This window comes from Branchiostoma floridae, chromosome 17 (genome assembly GCF_000003815.2).
Source record: "Branchiostoma floridae strain S238N-H82 chromosome 17, Bfl_VNyyK, whole genome shotgun sequence".
In the NCBI taxonomy this organism is placed as follows: Eukaryota; Metazoa; Chordata; class Leptocardii; order Amphioxiformes; family Branchiostomatidae; genus Branchiostoma; species Branchiostoma floridae.
This window is the reverse complement of record NC_049995.1, coordinates 2,548,469-2,571,080: the sequence shown is the minus strand read 5'-3', so window position 1 is coordinate 2,571,080 and position 22,612 is coordinate 2,548,469. Positions and strand designations below refer to the sequence as shown.

General features: G+C 40.8%; 1 protein-coding gene across 1 annotated transcript in view; it reads left to right on the top strand.

The window, feature by feature from the left end:
* Positions 1 to 22,612, top strand: part of LOC118404895 (ATP-binding cassette sub-family C member 8-like) — a gene marked incomplete at its 5' end in the record, with an annotated part of 31,764 nt that overhangs the window by 4,149 nt on the left and 5,003 nt on the right. The window contains 26 exon segments of the mRNA XM_035804277.1: positions 1 to 98; positions 570 to 704; positions 971 to 1,015; positions 1,332 to 1,449; positions 2,413 to 2,453; positions 2,865 to 2,983; positions 3,430 to 3,544; positions 4,008 to 4,121; positions 4,789 to 4,867; positions 5,408 to 5,513; positions 6,251 to 6,349; positions 6,770 to 6,854; positions 7,357 to 7,437; positions 7,647 to 7,784; positions 8,257 to 8,431; positions 9,071 to 9,297; positions 9,902 to 10,086; positions 11,503 to 11,572; positions 11,884 to 11,991; positions 12,113 to 12,354; positions 13,290 to 13,485; positions 13,986 to 14,099; positions 18,846 to 18,966; positions 19,897 to 20,021; positions 20,923 to 21,110; positions 21,534 to 21,687. Coding sequence (XP_035660170.1) covers positions 1 to 98; positions 570 to 704; positions 971 to 1,015; positions 1,332 to 1,449; positions 2,413 to 2,453; positions 2,865 to 2,983; positions 3,430 to 3,544; positions 4,008 to 4,121; positions 4,789 to 4,867; positions 5,408 to 5,513; positions 6,251 to 6,349; positions 6,770 to 6,854; positions 7,357 to 7,437; positions 7,647 to 7,784; positions 8,257 to 8,431; positions 9,071 to 9,297; positions 9,902 to 10,086; positions 11,503 to 11,572; positions 11,884 to 11,991; positions 12,113 to 12,354; positions 13,290 to 13,485; positions 13,986 to 14,099; positions 18,846 to 18,966; positions 19,897 to 20,021; positions 20,923 to 21,110; positions 21,534 to 21,687 — 3,278 coding nt within the window.

The window sequence follows — 22,612 nt, the reverse complement described above, 5'->3', positions numbered from 1 at the left end:
TGACGACGGGTGAAGTCATCAACCACCTGTCCATCGATGCCGGCAACATCATGGACTTCTTCTTCTTCATCTTCTACCTGTGGTCAGCACCAATCACGGTACGGCAATGTTACATCGTTGGTTCTGCATACTAGTACTGTAAAGACCCATAAAAGCAGCAAAAAAAGAGTATGATTTGACTTAACATTCATATACTGTAAATGCAGAAATGTTCGCGGTGGCCACTTCACCGCAAATTTAAAACCGCGAACACTTTTCCATGGCAGTAAAGGACTATAGTGCATGGTGCTATCGCAAAATTATAGCCACCGCAAAGTCATTTTCCTGCTACCGCAAAATTAATCCCCGCTAATTTAAATGCATGTACAGTAATTGGGTATAAAATCTCTTCATAAAGTTACATGTAGGGTCATCATCTCTGATGGAAATAGTAAAACAAGAGGTCCTGACTAGTTTAGAAGAGCCACACCTTAAAAGTAGATCTTTTGTAGATGCTCTGTGTTTCATCCGAATTTTAATGTTGCACATTATGTACCATTCTTGCAATAATTTTCCTTTGTTTCTCCCAGCTGGTGGTTGCCATGGTGTTGTTGTACCTGTCGCTAGGGGAGGCGGCACTGGCGGGGGCGGGGCTGATGATCGTCATGGCGCCAGTGCAGTGGTACCTGGCCATGAAGATGGGCCGCCTGCAGAAAGAGACTCTGGTGGGTCCACATGTACTACTTCTTAAAGCACTAACTACATGTCATTGTACTATATATAAGTTAAATACAGCAGCATACATGTAAATTGGGTGCACACAAAAAATTAGTTGGATGTTTTCTTGTACTTAAACTTAGTAAGTTATATAGTTGTACAGTTTCAAAATGATATATAATGTATAATGTAAATTTCAGCCAACAATTCAAGTACATATCAGATTATATAAACTGTGATAATAAAAAAATGCTTTTTTTCCCACTTTGAACAGGAACAAACAGACCAGCGAATCAAGAAGTCGAATGAGATGTTACAGGTGGGTCAAATGTCATTTGCAACAACCATTAGTTATTTTTACCTTCCTTCATTTCAGACCGTAGTAATCGGAGAAAATTTTGTTACTAAATCCTTGACGAAATTCATTCCCAGTAACTATATGTATATGGTGAACAAAATGCCTGAATTTTTGTTCTATAGTTCATGGTTTAAGCTAATGGCTATGCAAGTCCAGTGTGATATGTAACTATTGTAAATCATGAAATATCTAGTATGTTTTATGTTTATGATTTTACAATTTTTGTTATATTTTACTTGATATTTAATCTGATGATATTAAAACGTTTGTTCTGTAGGCTATGAAACTGATCAAACTGTACGCATGGGAGGATATCTTCTCTGACATGGTCCAAGGAGCCAGAAGGAAGGAGCTGAAAGTACTGCTGAAGGGAGCTCTGTACGGGATCTGTGTCAGTAAGTCTTAAGTCTAAAACTTAATACATTGTACTATAATTATCAAGCTACATAGTATTTTGATCACTGAACTGTAATTTACAATATATCTACTATATATTAGATATATTGTAAATTACAGTTCAGTGGTCAAAATACTTTTTTTAATGTTCTGCAATATTCCAGAATGTCAAAATTTTCCTCTGCAATTTGGAAATATTTTCTGCAAAATTTAATACACAAGCCTCCATACATCCTTCTCAACCTGATAATGTCCTGCATTTAAATCATATCTTACGAGGGGCGTGCAATAAGTAATGGTCCTGACCCACTTCCAGTTGTCTGATCTAAATGAAATTTTGTCTGTGTAATAATTCATATCTCTATGGGTTATGTTGCAAAAGACAGCTCTGAACTAATTGTGGTTTCTGATTTACTGGTGTTTGAACTTAGTCAGGTGCGAAATGGACCAGGTGTGAAATGGAACCAGTTGAGTGTCGCGCAGTGATCCGGTTTTTGTATTTGAAAGGACGCACACCAAAGAAGACTTTTGATGAAATAAATGAAACTTATGGTGATGATGCCCCATCATATGACCTTGTAAAACGCTGGCATCCTGAATTCAAACGTGGCTGGAAGTCTGTGGAAACAGCTCCCAGACCTGGTCGTCCCTCTTGTGCCATTGATGAGGCATCAGTTGGAGGACCAACCTGGGGTGTCCTACAAAATCGGTGTCCAGAGCTGCATCAAACGATGGGAGAAATGCATAACTCTGGGTGATTCCTATGAAGAGAAAGACTAATAACTGTGCCAAGTTTCATTAATCTCCTGCTATGGGAAATGGGTCAGGACCATTACTAATTGCACGCCCCTCGTATGAATTGATATGCATATACTTAACTGTATAAACTTTATGTGTCATCATGTGTCTGGATGGAGAATTTTGTGCTTTTTGTTACCTCACATCTTTACTTTAATTTGCAGCGTTCATCACCAGAGCTACACCAATACTGACAACACTACTGGTAAGGTTTGTGTAATACTTGGGCCAGTTTACACGAGGCAAAAAAATAACTTGTCCTAAAAATGTCCTACGACGTTCGAAAACGACGCGCTGTGGCGGGCCGCAGTGTGGCACCCCCGGATTGCAGCACGCCACGAACCACTCGTCAAACGTCGTAGGACATTTTTAGGACAAGCAAGGAGGTTTTTTAACCTCCTTGGGACAAGTCGTTTTTTTGCCTCGTGTAAACCGGGCCTATATGTATCTGTGTTATGTGTGTGTGTGTTTTTCTGACTTATAGTATGTGTACAAGTGTGTGACTAGTATCTATATGTTCTGGGGGTGGGTAAAGTCTGTTATCTCTAATCAATTCACTTTATTCTTTCACTTATCGTTGTGTAATGATTTAACACGAATACTGGATATCTTTTAGACGTTTAGTCTGTACACACTCATCACTGATGAAGCGTTGACAGCTGGAAAGGCCTTTTCCTCGCTTGCGCTGTTTAACATCCTAGAAGGTCCGCTGATGGTCCTACCAATGGTGACCAGGTAAGTCAACAGTATTCAAATTTCAAGTTTCCTTTCACCCTAAAAATAAAAACCCTGGTGTTGATGCTATGGAATACAGCAGTTTCTTTCTTTGTATGTATGTGAAAATTGTGTATATAGACTTATAGGACTTATAAGGACTCTAAACGATGTAACTGTATCTCTGTTATATACTTTGTCTGACCCTTGCCTCTTCCCTCATGACCTCAATGAAAAGCGGCCTGCAGGCCAATTTGAGCATTCATGAATAAATAAAGGTTCGAACAAACAAACAAACAAACAAACAAACAAACAGGCAGAGACAGTGGAGCGATATAAATGCTGTCTAATCTTAAATTCTAGAATTGTATTGTATTTGTATTGCCAGCACCTATAATTGATAGCATTAATTTTGACACTCTTTGACACTCACATTTGTACTTTAATGCATTGATGATACCATACAGGGTTACAGTGAATGCTGTAGTGAGCAACAGGAGACTGGGAAAGTACTTTGTTGCTCCTGAAGTGGACAGTACTGATTTGGAACCAAGGGGAGAATCATCATACACCAGAAGGGAGGTAAGAGAAAAATGTGACAAAATATAGTAGTTTGGCAAACAAAATTTACAAATAATATCGTAAGATACTTCCATGACTTTGTTAGCTTATCAATTACATCACACATGCCATCTTTATTATAATTGACACAGTGTGCAATCTGATAGACAAGTTAGAATGTACATTTTTTCTATAAAGGTACAAAAGATGATTTTTAAAATATCCTTACTAGACATATCCTGCATGACTATTATCAGAACTTTTTATAGCCCCCATTTGACATGAAATCAGATGTCAACATTCAACAATTTGAAACCAAGTTGAAATCATCATCATAGTGGTGACAAATTCAACTAATTCTATTGAAGATGACAACTTTGCACTGTTGTCCAAATGAAGAAGTCAGAGATTTTTCATATTTTTAGAAACCTGTATGATTGTGCATAAGGATTTCAATGATTTTTACTCGGCTTCTCTTTTCCAGCTGAGTTTTGAGAATGGGTTTTCCTCTTTAGAAGACCAGAGGAACCCTCTAGTCATCAATGCCAGTCTGTTGGGATCAGAGACTTTTGAACTTAACGACAACACTGCTATTCAGGTGGGTACAGTAGCTGTTACCCTTTTGGATTCTTAGCTAGACTTAGCTAGACATTATGCTCGCTTTGCATTTGGGAGGTTACGGGGTCAAACCCACGTCGGGTTACTGTAAATGCAGAAATGTTCGCATTGGATCAATGTTCGCGGTTTTCACGGTGACCACTTTACCGCAAACTTAAAACCACCGCGAACATTTTTCTATTATGGTATTAGACTGCAGTCTATGGTGTAACCGCGAACTTAAATCCACCGCGAAAAGTCCCTTTTCCCACTACCGCGAAATTAAATCCCCGCAAACTTAAATGCATTTACAGTAACACCAAAGACTTTGAAAGTTGTATACAATACAGACTACTGTTTTTGTCCGCTTAACACTTATATTATGGGAATTTAAATAAAATAAGGAGTATCATAATTAGACACACACCACCACCAGTGGACTAGCCCCCTGCTGTAGTGCTAAAATGCATGGCCCAAGAGCTATCAAAATGGAGATGGGCACTGCTCTGTACAGAGTGACCGAAGGCTATGGCGAGGATTTGTACTTTGTGCAAATAACAACAATATTCTGTATTTTGAAGTAAAGACCAATAAAGCAACAAACAAAAGAGTATGATTTTGCTTAACATTAAGCTATAATCAGGTGTAACATCTCTGTGTATTTGCAGGTAGAAGATGGGACGTTCGCCTGGGACCTTGAGTCCAAACAGCCCATCCTGACCAACCTCCACATCACCATTCCTAAAGGTTAGAGATGCATGGTAGCATAAATGACTGATAATCACAGTTTATGAATTCAAAACTTAAAGTCTCACAGAAATTGGCTTACAAAGTAAAAACTATTTCATGGTACTGGAAAAACTTAATCCATTCATCTGTGGGAGCAATTTGGAGGAAAGCAGATAGTCTTTGCTCTTCAAATCATCTTTATTGCTTTGAAATTTCCCTTATTTCAACATAGGACTCATAGCCATTCAATATTTTTGAGACCGTAGTCTGTAAAAGAAAACATATTTCTAGCAATGCTGTTAACGCTAGTTCACCTTTATTCGTAGGGTAACCTTTATCCGTTTTTTTAAGGGAACAATGCGTTTAGGGATATCAAGTCGATAGATGGTGGTTTCAAACTGCAATATCTTGAAAATAGTACAATTTGAAACTACCGTTCATCGACTTGATATCCCTGGATACCCTGTTTAGCAATACAACGGATATAGGTTAAAGGCGGATAAGGGTGAACTAACGTTACAAACAAAATATGCTAATTGATTGAGATTTTTTTTTTAGGTAAGCTGACTTTCATCGTAGGATCAGTTGGCAGTGGGAAGTCGTCCCTCCTGAATGCCATACTGGGAGAGATGACAACAATCACGGGTTCAGTCAGGTTTGCCAGGTATGTTGTTTGTTTCAACTGTAACAGTGGGGTTTAAGCGCTGCCAAACTGACCACGCCAATGGCTGTAGAACTTTTGGTGTTGTGGTTTGCACGTTGGATTTGTAATCTGCCGCCCTGGGTTCGATCCCGGGTATCGGCTTGTTTGTTTCTTTCTGTTCTTACTCGCCCCTCTGAATTCTTACACAACCTCTAGATCTGTTTATTCATGAAAGCTCAAATTGGCCCGCAGACCACTTCCTCGAGGTTTCGAGTGAAGAGGTAAGGGTCAGACAAAATATATACCGGTAACTGTCTGAGGTACAGTTTACATCATAGTCCTAATAAATCTATGACTACACATATTTTACACATACATGATACAAAAATATGATAGTGAGTGCTGATACATGACTTGTCCATTTACAGTAGGGGTGGGTTTTTTCTTGTTGGACCAGTCCATAAAAAATCAATGGACTGTATCTTGGACCGAGTAGAAAACCATGAGCAGATTATATCGGCAGGAGTTTACACATTTTGATGCCTACTAGTTCAATAAAATGTCAAGCACAAAGTACTGTTGGAGATTCTACAGTCAAACTTACAAATGTACAGAGTCTAGTCATTTAGATTGCAATTTTTGCTTTTTCTGTTATGTATTATAAGTAGCTCAGAAATTGCAATGTGGTCCAAATACAGTTAATGTTTTGCAAATAAGATAGTTTTTGATGTAAGTTTGAATGTTTTGTTTTTATTCAGTGCTCAAGACTCCATAGCCTACGCTGCCCAGAAACCCTGGCTACTGAACGCATCACTGAAGGACAATATCCTGTTTGGGTCACCCATGGATAGGGGCAGGTCCGTTCACTTATTATTATTAAAAGTACTCTTTACACAGCCAGTAATGTCTCTTACTTCCTTACATTATAATGCTAATATACATGTATATCAGACATCTTCCTCAGAGCTTCTGACATTAGTGCTACTTGATTATATATCCCAGAGGTCCTGTATTGAATTAGAGGTCTGTAGCATGGTTGTCTCCAGCTTTCCAATCCCACTCATTGTTTGGGAGCCCAATGTTGTTGTTAATGTCATGTAAAGCTCAATTTAATGTGATATGAATTCCAAATATTTTGGACGGATGGGGTGAATTTCTTTTCAGTAGATTTTGGTCCCAGGACAAAAGGATGGGTCCTGGTCTGTAGTGGTCTTGTTTCCACTTGTACATGTACCAAATAGCAACAGCTTATATTAGTAACTTTTTCATTACTGTAGATATTCTGCAGTGATCTCAGCCTGTGCTCTGCAGCCAGACCTGGACATCCTACCAGCAGGGGAGGAGACAGAAATCGGAGAAAAGGTGGGATTGAGTTAGCCTCACTATGTATCATCCGATTTCTACTGGGGCTCCTTGCACTTGCTGCCCTAAACTCCTTGTACTTGAAAACCTTAACAAACTTTAAGGGCAGCGAGTGCATGGAGCCCTGATTGAGTTACCAAACATATCAATCGGCTTTCTACAGTACTGGAGTAAAAACTCTGGTTTTGATATGTTTTGAACCTGCTTTTTTATCATTCAGTAACAGATAGCTTTAGTGGCATAGGTTTGGCTATAGCAGCTTGCTCTGGAATTGCAGGGGTATTTTTTTAAATTTTTGTTAGATAAATTCCAGAAGATGATGGATCATCATGTTTTCAGTAATGTAGTTGGCTGTATCTATAGTTTTGATTGGCATAATCAATCATTTTCTTCAGAAGTAAATTCCTTGAGTTTAGTTGATCTGTTTGCATGCTGTAAGTATGAAAAACCTGATTTTATTGTGATTAAAAAATATTGTTACCTTTCCTCCCTGCCATGACAGGGCATCAACCTAAGTGGAGGACAGAAACAGAGAGTGAGTGTAGCCAGAGCTCTATACTCCACTGCTGACATTGTCATACTGGTAGGTAGTAATTATGACTTAAGATATTTCTTCTAACATAACTTATAGTCTAACAAAATGGCGATTCATGATATTGCTAGATAAGTGCTTGAAATACCCAATTGCAATCGCAGAAACATTTTGCTTGGCACAAGTTTAGCAATGCTTTAATACACCACCACCACCGTACCACCATGCTCTAGATCTGAATTATTAATTCATTTCTACAGGATGATCCTCTGTCAGCGCTGGACGTCCATGTGGGGACCCAGCTGTTTGAGGAGGGCATCATGGGACTGCTGGCAGCGGAGGGGAGAACGGTGGTCCTGGTCACCCACAAACTGCAGCTGCTGCCTCAGGCAGATCTGGTGGGTACCTCCTCTTTGGTGTAACGTGTGTAGACCAGTGGTTAGCAGCCCTGCCTTTGGAACTAGAAGCTGTGAGTTTGATTTCGGCTGGGTCACTCACCCGACATGCACACTACCGGAAAAATTTGCAGTTCATTGTGCTTGCCAAAAAGAGCTAGGGCAATCTCCCTGGTACAGTGAACCTTAAAAATTGAATACTTTACATAGTATTATTCTTCATTGTCATGACCAGTGGAAGACTAGATCTTCAGTGAGCTAAAATTGGATCGAGATCACTCTCCTTTTTTTTGTGACACCTCAGGGTCCAATAAGTGGTGAATTGCAGAATTCTAGCAGGATCCTGCGAAAAAAATTAGAAACTAAGACTTTTCGTCCCTTGACTTCCAGGTCATTGGAGGAATAAGATAGCTGTGAAGATAGGTGTCTTCATGCTTGTCAACTAATTGATAATGACTTGAATATTTTACCCCAGATCCTCGTGATGAAGGAAGGGAAGGTGGCCCATCAGGGAACACTGCAGGAGATATCTCTGGCCAGTCCTCATCTCTTTGAACAATGGAAGGATGAATGGGATGAGCAAGAGGAAGAGGAAGAGGAGGACACCAAAAAGGATGAAAAGAAAGACAAAAAGGACGAGGATGAAAAAGGTCTGTAATGAACATCAATGTCATAAAGTTACACACTAGTTTTATAACAGAACAGTTACTGTATTTCCTCGTTTTTAGTACTGTAACCTTTTTAAAGGTTTCAAAATCCAAACAGTGCTTGACATTATTGCCAAAGTGTGCTACTTTATTAGAGTTTATTGCTCAGATGAATCGGAATAGGACCTCAAACCAGAGAAAGTAACATGAAACACGGGCACGTGTAGTTTAGAACAGCACTAAAAGATCCATTAAGATACTAAGTAGTTTTATTATTATCATTAGCAAGCATTTCAATCTACAAATTAAAGCAAGGACAATTAATAAAAAATGTAACGTCCTTGATTCATGGTTTAAAAAGCATGTTCAACTGCTTGACAATTTCTGCATAGTTTTTACAAAACCTAGGTTATGGCTTCTAACATTTTAATTTGACCTCTGATCTCCCACCTTCACTCTAAGTTACCTCAGTTGATTTTGTTACTTTTATGTTTACTTATTGTACAAGATTTGTTGCTTATGTTTTGTATTTATTGTTTATGAATTGTAGGACTCCAGGAAGAATAGTGATACTACATTTAGTATCACTACATGGAGATCCAAATAAAACAAATAAACAAAATGGAAATCTTTTTTCTTCAGAAACTAAAGATGGGAAACTGATGACCCAGGAGGATCGTGAAACCGGAATGGTGAAGGTCAAGGTCTACTTTACCTACGCGTACGCCGGTGGGATCCTTCTGGTCATCGCAGCCATGTTGGCCCAGGTGACCTTGAGGGGTTTTGCTGTTGCAAGGGACTTCTGGCTCTCTGATTGGTCCTCTGCAGCCAGCAGTCAAAATGGCAGCCAATTAGAGATAAGCTCTATGGTAAGTTAAAATTTGTTTCAGGTCATCTGATTGGTTATAAGGTATAGGGACAGAGCAACATCAGCCAATCAGCAGTAACTTCTATTGTTCTATGTCCCATTTGTTTTCAAAATAGACATTCAGGCCAGAACTGACAGTTCCTTCAAACTTTGTAAATTTTGTAGCAACAGACCTTGCTGTTCATTGTTTTGTTCAGTTTAAGTTAAGTTAAAGTTGCCCGTACATCAGTAACAGATGCGTAGGGGTGGCGCCCATCTCCATTTCTGTAGCCCTTGGGCCACACATGTGCAAGCCACTACAGCAGGGGGCTGGTCCGCTGGTAGTGATGTGTGTTTAACTTCCATACCTTTCCTCATTAGTGCTGAGTGCTAAGCAGAGAAAGCAGCATGTACCATTTTTAAAGTCTTTGGTATGACTCGGCCAGGGATCGAACTCACGACCTACCGAATGCAAGGCGAACACTCTAACCACTAGGCCATTGCACCGGTGACTTGTTCAGTTTAACAGATGTAAATGAATGAAAGTTCTCTTTCCACAGTTATGACCGATACTGTCCATCTTACTCTAACAGTTCTTCTCTTTTTCGTTGCCCCTCCCCTCCCAGTTTGGAGAGATAGAACACCCCAATGTCACAGATGTGGAGTACTACCTGATTGGCTATGCCAGCCTATCAGGTGGCGTTATTCTCATGACGCTGGTGGGCGCACTGCTGTTTGTGTACGTGAGTTACCAGGCTGCCAAGAACCTCCACCGCGGCATGCTGGATAACATCGTCAGGGCTCCCATGAGGTCAGTATACACCTTTCTCACGCGGCGGCCATGGTAGATCTAAAACGAGTTCAATGAGGCAAACAAAAGACTGTCCATCATAATTAGCAGTTCAACCAATGATAGCCTGCCAGTTAGGAAAGCGACCAATACACCTTTCTCACGCAGCGGCCATGGTAGATCTAAAACGAGTTCAATGAGGCAAACAAAAGACTGTCCATCATAATTAGTAGTTCAACCAATGATAGCATGGACATTAGAAAATTAACCAATAAGAGAATGGCTGCATGTCCGTCAAATATTTGCATTATTATGTTTTTATTTTGCATCTCTTAATGGAATATGGGATCAGTACTCGAGTCTAAATTGCTACATATTTCGTTGCATGACACTGGTCACAATATTCATTATTTGGTCTTATATTGTAAAAATTTGCGTGGTCTGGGGAAAAACTAAATGGGAGCTGATTTTAGAAATAAGTTTTGTCTGTTTGCCTCATTGACCTCGTCTTCAATCTATCATGGCCGCCGCGTGAGAAAGGTGCATAAGAGAATGGTTGCATGTCCGTCAAATATTTGCATTTATTATCTTTTTATTTTGCATCTCTTAGGGACTATGGGATCGGCCTACACTATTCTGAATTGCTACATCTTTTGGTGCATAACACTAGTTATAATATTTATTATTTGATGTTATATTGTGAAAATTTGTGTAGTTTTGGGGAAAAGTGAATGGAAGCTGATTTTAGAAATAAGTTTTGTCTGTTTGCCTCATTGACCTTGTGTTCGATCTATCATGGCCGCCGCGTGAGAAAGGTGTATATATAACAATAGTTCACCTTTATCTGTGGGGTAACCTTTATCCGCTGTTATCTAAAAACTGGGTATCTGGGGATAGCAAAGTCGACAGATGGTGGTTTAAAACTGTGATATTTTCAAAATGTGGCAGTTTTCACCATATGGCGATTTTATATACAAAGATAAAAAAATAAACCATATATTTCAAAACAAAGGATATAGGTTACCCCACGGCTAAAGGTAAATTAGCATTATGTAGTAGTTTGTTTATTTATTGTTTACTTCAAGCTCGATTGCCCATATGTACATTATACTCAGGAAAAAAAATCTAAGAAGGAATAACAATGGCATTACTTAATTAAATACCTTTTTAGTAAACTTGTAAGAATTGCAAATGCAAAATGAGAATGAAGATTGTTTTGGTACTCAAGTACATGATCGGCAATGGTTATACTTGAGACGGGGATAATAACACGTTCTGCCCTCATCCATAGTTATGAAGTTACTTCATATGTTCTTACTTCCATGATATTTCATTATTTACCAATAGAAGACTGAATGTTTGGCCTGACAAGTTTTATTATAACTTGAATGTTGGAAGACTAGACTCTAATATCATGCCTGGTTACGTTTGTTGTAGGTTCTTTGACACCACTCCACTCGGTAGGATCATCAACAGGTTTTCATCAGATACACAGATCATTGATCAGGTATGGCTGGGGACTTTCATATCTCATGCAACATTAATTTTCAGTTAACATTATGGTTGAAAACAATTTTTGGTAAATGCACACAATTGATGCATATGGGGATGGCATCTACAGATAGCTAGAAACAAATCAACATATGGTCTGAAGATGGAAAAAAGGTACCTTTGTTTGTTATATTCATTTGATTGATACAAGAAATCATTTCAGAATCAATTGATAGAACATTTACTGCTGTATCTTTCTCTTAGTAGTACTAGTAGTATATAATTTGTCAGTACTAAGTGTTGATGAGAAATTTCCTTTTTCCACAGAAAATATCACCCAGCATCATGTCGGTAGTGTCCGGCACTCTGCAGTGTCTGGCTGCTGTAGTAGTGAATGATGTGGTCACCCCCTGGTTCCACATACCTGCCCTCCCTGTCATTTAGTGTGTCAGTACTACTACTACTAGTGTTGATTTTGTTTTTCCACAGAAAATATCACCCAGCATCATGTCGGTGGTGTCTGGCACCCTGCAGTGCCTGGCTGCTGTAGTAGTGAACGCCGTGGTCACGCCCTGGTTCCTTATACCTGCCCTCCCTGTCATTTAGTTTGTCAGTAAGTGTTGATTTTGTTTTTCCACAGAAAATATCACCCAGCATCATGTCGGTACTGTCCGGCACTCTGCAGTGCCTGGCTGCTGTAGTAGTGAATGCTGTGGTGACACCCTGGTTCCTCATACCTGCCCTTCCCATCATCGGCTTCTACTTCTTCATGCAGAAGTATTTCAGAGCCTCCTCCAGGTACGATTACTGTTGTCCATGTTTGAGGTATTGTGGTGACAAACAAACAAACAGATGTCTGTCTGCAACATAACTACGCCTAGATAGATTGTTTGGATGTTTGGTTACTATTTATGTGGGTAGTATTATATTATATATCATATAGGTCAATTTGGATGACGTCACTTGGTCACGTGATTACAGTAAGAAAGCTATGCATGGCAACTGCTAATACAAAAAATCCATGATAGCACTTGTCCCTTTCGGTGGTACCAAAAATCCCTCTGGCCCATGGACTATAGGTCTTTATATGACCTTGAAATGCTTGGATTTTAGGCCCCCAAGCAGCCTCTTATGGTACTGCAGCAGAACGTCAGGTTTTGGTATCTTGTGTGCTGGACATGCTATGGTCTTTATTCTTGAGTGGTAGGCTCTTGGAAGCCTTTAAGGGTAGGTTTTGGCCCCTTACAGTTTTTTTACTGTACTGTAGGGGTCACTTTTGTTTCAATGTTGTACCTGCAGGCATTACAGACACTGTTGGAGAACAGCTTTTTTGTGTTTAGGGCAGTGCTAATCTCCATTTCTATAGCCTAGGGCCACACAGTTGTGTAAGCACGACAGCAGGGAGCTAGCCAATGGAAAAAGCATCATAGGAAATAAGAGTTTACACAACCAGTTTTTCTCACCTGCTGACATTTCTGTGTCTGTCAGACATCTTCCTCAGAGCTTCTAACTGGAGTTCTGCATCTCACCGCTATATGTAGCCGATGTAGATGGCGCTTTTGCGGCGAGAACACTATCCCAAACGTGGCTGAGTTTGTACACCCCCTTCATTGTGTAAAAGAAAACTCTATGTCCTATGATCTACCAACCTAATGATATAATTTATTTTTGGGAAAAAGCATCATGTTTTACCTCATTTTAGAAGATAATCTCTTTGTTTTTGATTTTTCCAGAGAGCTGCAGAGACTAGAGAGCATCAGCAAGTCCCCAGTGCTGGCCAGCTTTACGGAGGTGCTGGGCGGGCTGCAGACGGTTCGCTCCTACAAGGAGCAGGGACGCTTCTCCCAACAGTTCCAGGGAAACCTGGACTCGACAGCCAGGACGTTCATGTGGCTCAACACAGCCAACAGATGGCTGGGGGTCAGGCTGGTAAGACTCCTCTAGACATAAACATATATATATATTGGTTTGCCAGTGCAATGGCTGAGTGGGTAGAGTGCCTTGCATTCGGTAGGTCATGAGTTCAATCCTTGGCCGAGTCATACCAAACAAAGACTTGCTGCTTTCTATGCCTAGCACTCAGCATTTGGGAAAGAGTATGGAAGTTGAACACACACCATTATACAAGTGAACTAGCCCCCTGCTGTAGTGATTGCTTTAAGTTGTGTATCCGGGCAGGGCTACTGAAACGGAGATGGACGTCGCCCTATATGCGCCATCAGGGGCGGGAAGGACTGACTTTTTAACGGATCGGTTTGCCTAGGGCCTAGGAAAAAAAGTGTTGTGTTTCCTGTTTCCTGACCTACCCTAGAAAGAGCCTAAGCCTTTTTTTGGGTGGGCAGCAGAGTCACAGGGTGCATGCATCATACTTTAATTGAGAAAAATTGTGGTGTTCACTCTTCAATGTTGTGTTTTGATTGTTATTTCAGGACCTGATTGGCAGTGTGATCGTGTTTGCTGCTGCCCTGAGCTCCCTTCTGGCAGCAGTATTAGGAAACCTGGCTCCGGGGCTGGTCGGACTGTCTCTGACTTATGCACTCAGTGTAAGTACTTAAAGATACAATGTATGGAAGAACAGCTAATAGACTATTAGTAACTAGAAAGGTAATATTTGCAAGCAAATACAGAATGTTACCTTCACACATGGTCTAGCCTAGCATTTCTACCTGATTTAAATGATACAGGATAATCAAGAAGGGATCAAGAATGGACGAATGAATTTCAATAATTTTTATCTGTAACGTTACGTATCTTGAATAATAAACACAGTGTCCAATCTTATTCTAAACAGGGGTTCTCATCATCCTCACATCTCAGTTGCATAGCTACCAACCACATGGGCACTGGGCAGTCTGGCCACAAAGGTTCTCCACTTTTGACGGTCGTCAACAGGGTTTACTCGACGACATAATCGTGGGAAAGCTTGTCGTCCGGGGGAGGGCCTAGGAACATTTTGGCGGCTTGGGGGATGGAAAAGGAGAACTTTCTTGGCTTGGGAGAGGGCCATGGACAAAATTGGTTTCCTTCAACATATTCATATTTAAGAAAAAAACAAAGCTTTGAATCACTCGGAAAAAATTCACAAGTATTCGACTTGGCGCGGAGCGCGCGTCGCGAAGATCAGTTGATAACACAAGAATGCGTTAAATCTTGCGCTTTCCGTCATTGTTGACGAACAAACTCGGCGTGTAAATATAGACAAAGTCTGCAAAAATCTTATTTCGGACGGTGCAGTCGTGCTGACAATTCCTAACGTCCGCCGGCAGCGAGAGAGAACAACCGGTCAAACCCGCGGCCGGTCGGCGCCCCTCCCCCTACCAGTGTTCCGGTCACGCGGTCGCATCGTCCTAGCGCTGACTTTTTGTTGTCATTTTCCCCTGATTAACTATCAATTATTGCTACCACAGAAGTAACAAAAACATCTTTGTGAATTTTAAATGTCTTTCAAAATAGTCTCCTGCTAGCCGCTCGGACCTCACATGCTTGCAATGCGTTCTTTCATAAAACGTGGAAAATAAGTTGCTTATAAAATATAAATTTCTACCGATGTCAGGCGAGCTGTACTTCCTCTAAGCTGACCGTCAATGAAACTGAAACTTAATAGAGAGATTTCGAAGATATTTTCCACAAAGTACACAGAGATTTGTTGATGTAGGCGGTGTTGTTTTTTCGTAATGATTTTCTTACTAGTAGGGCCGTCGCAAACAGTGCATTGAACCCGTTTCTCGTGAAAACATCACATATATTGTGTTAGGTGCAGCTATCATCACATAAGACAAGAAATTCATACAGTCAAAGTTTTAATGTCAAAAGAAGCTAAAATATTATAGAATTGAATTCTTATTTCTGTCTACTTTAATTCATCACTTCTGAAGCAAAATTAAATCAAGCGCACCAAGTTTACGGCACACTGCCCAGCGTACCACAAAATCGGAAGGTACATTCACAAAATTTTAAAACAGAGTTTGCCGCTTGTAACGTGGAGCGCGAAGGGATCATGAACCGTTTTAATGCGCATTTGTTAAAAATCCATTCATAAAAATTTGACCTGGCAAGTAGCGATGGAGCACCATGAGTTCTGGGCGTGAAATGTGAGGGCACCTCCCGTTACCAACAACTGTAAATCGCACAAATTCACAGAAATAGCTGGTTAGCGTAATCGCTAAAAATGCCACAAATCTATTCTATTCATTTTCACTCAGCAGTTGCCACCGTCTCACGCCAGAAATTGATATGACAACCCCTGCACACTGCACGTGATCTTCACGGTACGCGCCACCGCGCTCGCTATGCTCCCTGTCACAGTCAATCTGTGTAAATTCATTCATACTTTGAACGGCCCAATCATTTTTTTCAGAGCCCGCAATTAATATTTCACAAAATTCTTTTATTTTTAGCAAACAATTTTGATTTACGTTTGATGTACGTAGTTTGTTTTTGCCCTCATTATCAATACATGCCGCAGTCGGCACACTTCAAACCCGTCCGCCTGTCAATCATGCAAAGTTCAAGGGGTTAGGTTTCTGCTACACTGAACTTTCGAGTAGACTTGTGCTGATTTGTGCCTGGGGATTTGTGCTGTGGCTTTGTGCTGTGGCTTTATACACTCCCACCGTGTATAAAGCTGTACGTAGATAAATTGTAATTTTCCCAGAGTCCAGACTTCGTTTGCTGGGGACCAACGCAGCGCTGTACGTGGTAACTTACATGATGAACAACAAGGTGAACGGAATGACCGTGACCTATAGCCTAAGATGGGGAAGGCGTCCCACGCTGCAGTTAATCTTGTTCGATCAGGTCAGTTTAATAGCGAAATAAACTCATCAACTCCATCCCTTGTGCTTCACATACCTTTATGTCTCAGGCGTAAAACGTTCAGTTTGCATGACGATCGTTACGCATGTTTGTTTGTTTTTTAATGTAACGTTAACAGCCGGCAACACGCAGTGACCTTGAGTCTAATATAACGTAGTCATAATTTTTTTTTGCTCAAATGTTCTTGTTGACTCAAAAATCGGTTAACTACAACCGTGACACCAATCCGTGTTTTATTTAGACGACAGCTCTATGCATGAACTTGAGTTCCTATTCAGTACCGTGGATAAAAACGAACATGTCTCGCTACATTATTATGATGATATGCCAGTTACTTATCATGTCAGGAGACATCCGAAAAAATCTCCACGTTACCACATACACGTAACGTTACCACAGTTGTCGGCCTGTCTGAGAAGATGCTACTAATACTAGTATTCTCTCTCTGCACACGTTTGTTCGCCAAATTATCGCGTGAGCACGCAACTCTACCTCGACTTTTACAGAATCACGAAAACACAAGTGGCAGACTAGTGCTGGCGAACTCCACACCCTGTGTGATTTGACGTAACTCAAACACAACATAGAATCTGAACAATGTTTGGAAGGCTCAGAGTAAAACTGGCTTGTGCATGCAGGATGCAAAACGTTTAAAACAAAATCAAGAAAAGCATCGAAAGAAATACTTAAAATTAACTCGATATAGACCAGACCGAGACACGTTTTGATACTTTGGGGGCATTAAATTTCAATATTGTGCAGGCGCATTCTACCTCCTTGAAGTTGATATGCAAACTGAAAGGGTGCCGATACTCGGCAAAATAAGGCTCTGTGAATTTATTGATCTTTTATTACATCTTGGTAAAATGAATTCCACAAGTCATACTGAGGACGGCTTCTGCCTCAATTCAGGCCGTCCAAAGCAAGATGAAGTCATCATTTGACAGGCGGCCACTTCCGTGTTGCGTAGCAGCGGTCGTTGACCTCGTTCGAAGTCACGTTCCTTATTTCCCGGGCGGGTTCTACAGCTACCGGTCGTTGACCCCGGGTTCTAACGTTCTATGGCGGTTCGAAAGTTCGATTTTGTGTTAAAATTGCTAGTTTTTCACCCTTTTTTGCCCCATAAAATCATTTTTTTGTATCTTTGGGGGACAAAATGACCAGGGTGCAGTGTCTTATGTGCAGACCTACCAGCTTGCTGAATTACGAGATATTCCAAGGTCTAGTTTTGGAGATATTCATGTTTTTATTTGTGCGGAAAAGAAGAAGAAACAATGCAAAATCAATATGTACCTTCTGTGAAGGTAACATAATAACCATTCTACAGAAAGCTAGGTAGGGCCTTCTGACATATATATCTGCAGCCTATCCCAATGTCGATCGCACCACAATCATCTAGAGAGAAACATTGTTTTAGAATATTAGAACCAAAACACACATCTCTCTTGCTGGTACAGAAAGCGATATTTTCCATGTATTGCTCTCATGTTCAACTCATATATCCGTCTACGTAGGCCAGTTTCTTTTAATAATAATGTATTCCAAATGCGAGACCAGATTAATCATACATACATGTAACTGTACTGTTATTGATAATGTTTTGTTGTTGCTTTGTATGTAGCCTCTTAGTACTATTGTCTGTATAGCTATTAGTTGTTATTAATTGCCATACATTGTACCCTGTGCGATTGTTGAGCAATAAAATTCATTCATTCATTCATTCATTCTAAAGATGAGGAGTCAGTTGTGAGGGCTATACTACATTTTGTAGGTTAAGTGTGTTAACATTACACCTTGACAAAGTGTCAACTTCAGGTAATTTAGGGTTCTTGATATAGAATCTATAGGCTGTGGCAGGGTTATAGCCAGCACCCATCCTTCCAATTTTGCAGCTGGGGACGGAAAAAAATTTTGCCCATTCCGTCCTCTGTGAGCAAAATTTAACCCTCAAAATGCAGGAAATAGTGTTTCAGAGGGTCTAGATTTCAAAATTTTCCTTGGAAGTATGCCCCTGGACCAAAGCAATTCAAAATGGAGGGGACGGAAAATGATTTGGGGCTGGCTACAACCCTGGGTTGTGGGTTAGGCCCTTAGGGCTAGGCCCCTGTACGTGTTCTGTCCTTCAAGGGTTGGCCGCAGTTTTTACACCAGTCCTATATCCTCACTCTAGTCAGGGGAAAATAAAAACATTGCTTTTGCTCGGGAAGTCCTCTCAGATGGGATGTATAGAGCCTCACCTCGAGTAGGTTTAAGGACCCACCACAGTTATTGAAAAGAGTAAGGGGTTCTTCCCAGTGTGAGTGGATCAAACACTACAATCTGCATGGTCTTTTTTGCCACTATATGTAGCCAATGTAGGTGGCACTTTTGTGGCAAGAACACAATCCTAAATGTGTGTGCTAAGTTTGTATCACTGGCCCCTCATCTCAGTTCATTAATGGAGTTGACTTTTTTTATTTTTTCTCTCCCTGCAGGTATCAGGGTACCTGAACTGGCTGGTCCGTAGTCTGGCAGACGTTGAGATGAAGATGAATGCCTTGGAGAGAGTGAAACATTACACGGAGGTGCAGACAGAACCACGGGAGGATACTACTGGTGAGGTCTTTAGGAAAACAGCTGTAGGGAGGCTGAAGTGAAATATCCATTGGCATTTGCTGAGCATTAAAGTTTATGTCAGATCAGCCTCAGTTACTGCTTGTGAATGAAGGGGACTCATGTCAACCGGCTACTCTAGTGATGAAATTCGTGCTCATGCAATTTTCCTCACCAGGGGAATAGTCTCGCACCGTGTAAATCTTTGCAAATCGGGTAAAGGGTCTTACCTGTGTCAAGCCCAGGGCAGTACAGTGTCCTGATTATGACTGGGGAAATAAAAACATCTTGATGATAAAGTACTGTTGCATGTTTATGTGAAACAGCTTTAGAGAGAGTGAAACATTGCGTGGTTCTGAGGTGCAGACAGAACCACGGGAAGACACCACTGATCTCAGGGCAGAAGTATACCAGCATTAGGGATTAAAGGACAAAGTGAAATGTTCCTAGGAAACATATTTGAGGTTGTGACTCTGGAAAGATAAACATGTGATGATAAAGTTGTTGTATTTGATACATCTGAAAGAAGATACTGATTTGTGAACAGTTTGGAGCATTAAAAAAAGATTTCATGTTTTATTACAATTTGAAACTACATTATGATAGCTATATTTGCACCCTTTCAGTGTGTGGTGCCTGAGATCTTGCTCTACATACTTATTAAAAAGAAATCACTGCACAGCAGCTACTCCATTCTTTGCTGTTTTTTTCAACTTGTGATTCATAATTATACCAAACCTGTATTGTGAAGGTCAGCAAATGGTAATATGATGGCAGACTGGCATTTTACTCAGCCTAGCACTTTATAAATTGAATTTACATTGCTTTCCTAGTCTTTGTACTTTCAGAACTACATGATTGTACTAATGCCTCAGTGCGCAGTGTACCTGTCAGTGAGTAACTACATGTACCTGTTGTTCTTGCTTACTCCAGTGGCGCTTCCTCCCACCTGGCCATCGCGAGGAGAGGTCCGAGTGTCTGGTCTGTCCACCCGATATGCTGCGGACCTGGAGCCTGTTCTCATGAACGTGTCTGTCATATTCAAGGGGGGAGAAAAGGTAAGGGGCAAATTATTTAAATCCAGTTAATAAGCTCACTGAAGAGCTATTCTTCCAATGGTCGTGACAAAGAAGATAGACGCTACATGTAATGTGTTTTCTCAGGTGGGTATGACATAGATCAAATACAACACGGTGTATTCCGCATTGCCCTCGGTCCCAGCCTTTTGCGGTCGGGCTGGTACCTCGGTTGATACGGAATACACTGTGTTGTATTCTTTATGTACAGGCCCATTGATTGCACCAAGTAAATTTCCCAAGCTCTTTTTGACAAGCACAATGAACTGCCAAAGAACGACAGCTTAACGTCCCTTCCTAAAGCCCCCTTTACAAATCAAGAATTTAGCTCAGCCGAGTTGTCAGCGAGCTCTAAATCACGAGGAGGTATGACCCTGATCCAGGGCTTTAGCCAGCTCGAAATTTTTTTCCGTCAGCCAATTCCAATCGTCGCAAAAACCGCGAAAATTGATTAGAAGGATTGAACCTGAGACCTTGAAAAACGGGTTTTAATGAGATTATCGTATGCGAAAGGGCGCCGACACACATTGTCAACAATCATAACAATAGCAAAACAAACAGTGTGTGGCTTTTACGGCCGTGGACGGCGTCCCCAAGTCGCCTGTAGCTTTCACCAAGGATTTTTGTCCGTCAAGGTTGACGGATTGGTATGAAAATTTTTCCGTCCGACGCAGCAAATTTCCGTCAATTGACGGAAAAACGGACGCTGGCTAGAGCCCTGCCCTGATCCTGACGAAGAAACTCTGCCATTTGTTCGTAGGTATTAGGGTCATGCCTCCTCATAAATTAAAGCTCGCTGACAACTCGGCTGAGCTAAATTCTTGATTTGTAAAGGGGGCTTTAGGACTCCCTTAACCTTACCTTACCTTACCTCACCTTGTAGGTTGGGATCTGCGGCCGTACTGGCAGCGGGAAGTCTTCCCTCACCCTGTCCCTCTTCCGGATGATTGACAACTTCGCAGGCAAGATTTACATCGACGATGTCGACATCAGCAAGATTGGCCTTCATGCCCTGAGGTCGAAACTGTCCATCATTCCACAGGACCCAGTCTTGTTTGCTGGGACTATAAGGTAAAATTTGTCATAAACATTATTTTCACCAAGCTTGTCAGGCCCACACAATGTATTTTCAAAGACCTGGGGTGTTTTTGGTAATCTGTACAAAAATATACCAATTTCAATTTAATTCAAATACCAATTTGTTGAACATAAAGATTGGTGGATGCCATTTAATTTTTAAAATCCTTTTGGCAATGAAAACATGATTTGAATGTTGTCACATTACTTCTTCGAAGGGAATAGCATCCATAATTAGTGAGGTCAGTTTGAATTTGTTGAAATACTGTTTAACTGTTTAAATCAGTAAAAATGATAAAATTTCATGTTCTAAGTATTCTATAAGATGTAGTCTTGTATCAGTTTTTGTTGTAACAGTTGTTATAATTGTAGATTTCAAATTTTAAACTAGGTCTTAATTTTTGTGCCACCTGTCAGGTTCAACCTTGACCCCTTGGACTCAAGGTCAGACCAGGAATTATGGGATGCCCTCGCGGCTGCCCAGCTGAAGGGCGTCGTGTCAGACCTACCGGAGGGGCTGGACAGTGTGGTGTCCGAGGGGGGCGAAAACTTCAGCGTTGGACAGAGACAGGTTAGGAACTCTTCTTCACAAAACAGTTTGAGACAGTCACACATTCTAGAGAAGAGCTTAGATGGTGATTGGACAAAGTCAGTAAGTTTGAGGCCTACACAAAATGATGTCTGAGGGGGGCGAAAACTTCAGCGTCGGACAGAGACAGGTTTACTTACTGATTCCTCTTCATAAAACAGTTCTAGACAGTCACTGTGACAATCGTTGACTCTAGATTTTGTCAGCTTAGAGCTGGTTGGCGTAGAATCTATGATGATGATGATGATGACTATGATTCATGATTTTAAGATCTTGCCAGCAAACAGCTGATTACCATGGCTTAGAAAGGTCAGAGTTGGACAAGTTTTCAAAATTGACTTGTCCTATCGGGCAAATACTTAAAAAATTTCCTTGCCCGAACCAACTTCTCACTTGCCCAAAATTTGCCTGGTCTTTAATGGAATTCTTGTTATTGGCTATATTTTCTGTGTTAATCAATGCTTGATGCCATGACTGTGAAAAGTAACAAGCATATAAAAATCTCACTCAAAGGAGAAAAGCTATTTGCCCGATCGGGCAAGTTGGGAAGGACATGCACTTGCCCGATTGTCATTTTCACTTGCCCGGGACAATAGGGTTAGTGGACTTGTCCTACCCTGAAGGTCACATGATGATGCAACAGATTCTCGTAGTATTTAGGTACAGACACCCATTCTTATATGTAAACCTTGCCAGCCGAGAGCTGATTGGCTTGGAGAGTCACATGATGATTGGACAGAGAAGGGTTGACTTCACAAAACAGCTACAGGCACACATTCTTGTTTAGATTTTTGTTTAGATTCTTGTTTCTCTTGGCTGAGAAAGGTCACATGGCATGCTACAAGACAACTGAGATGTAAGAATTTTTTTCATTGGTCTGTTTACCATTTTTTATATTTGGTGTACA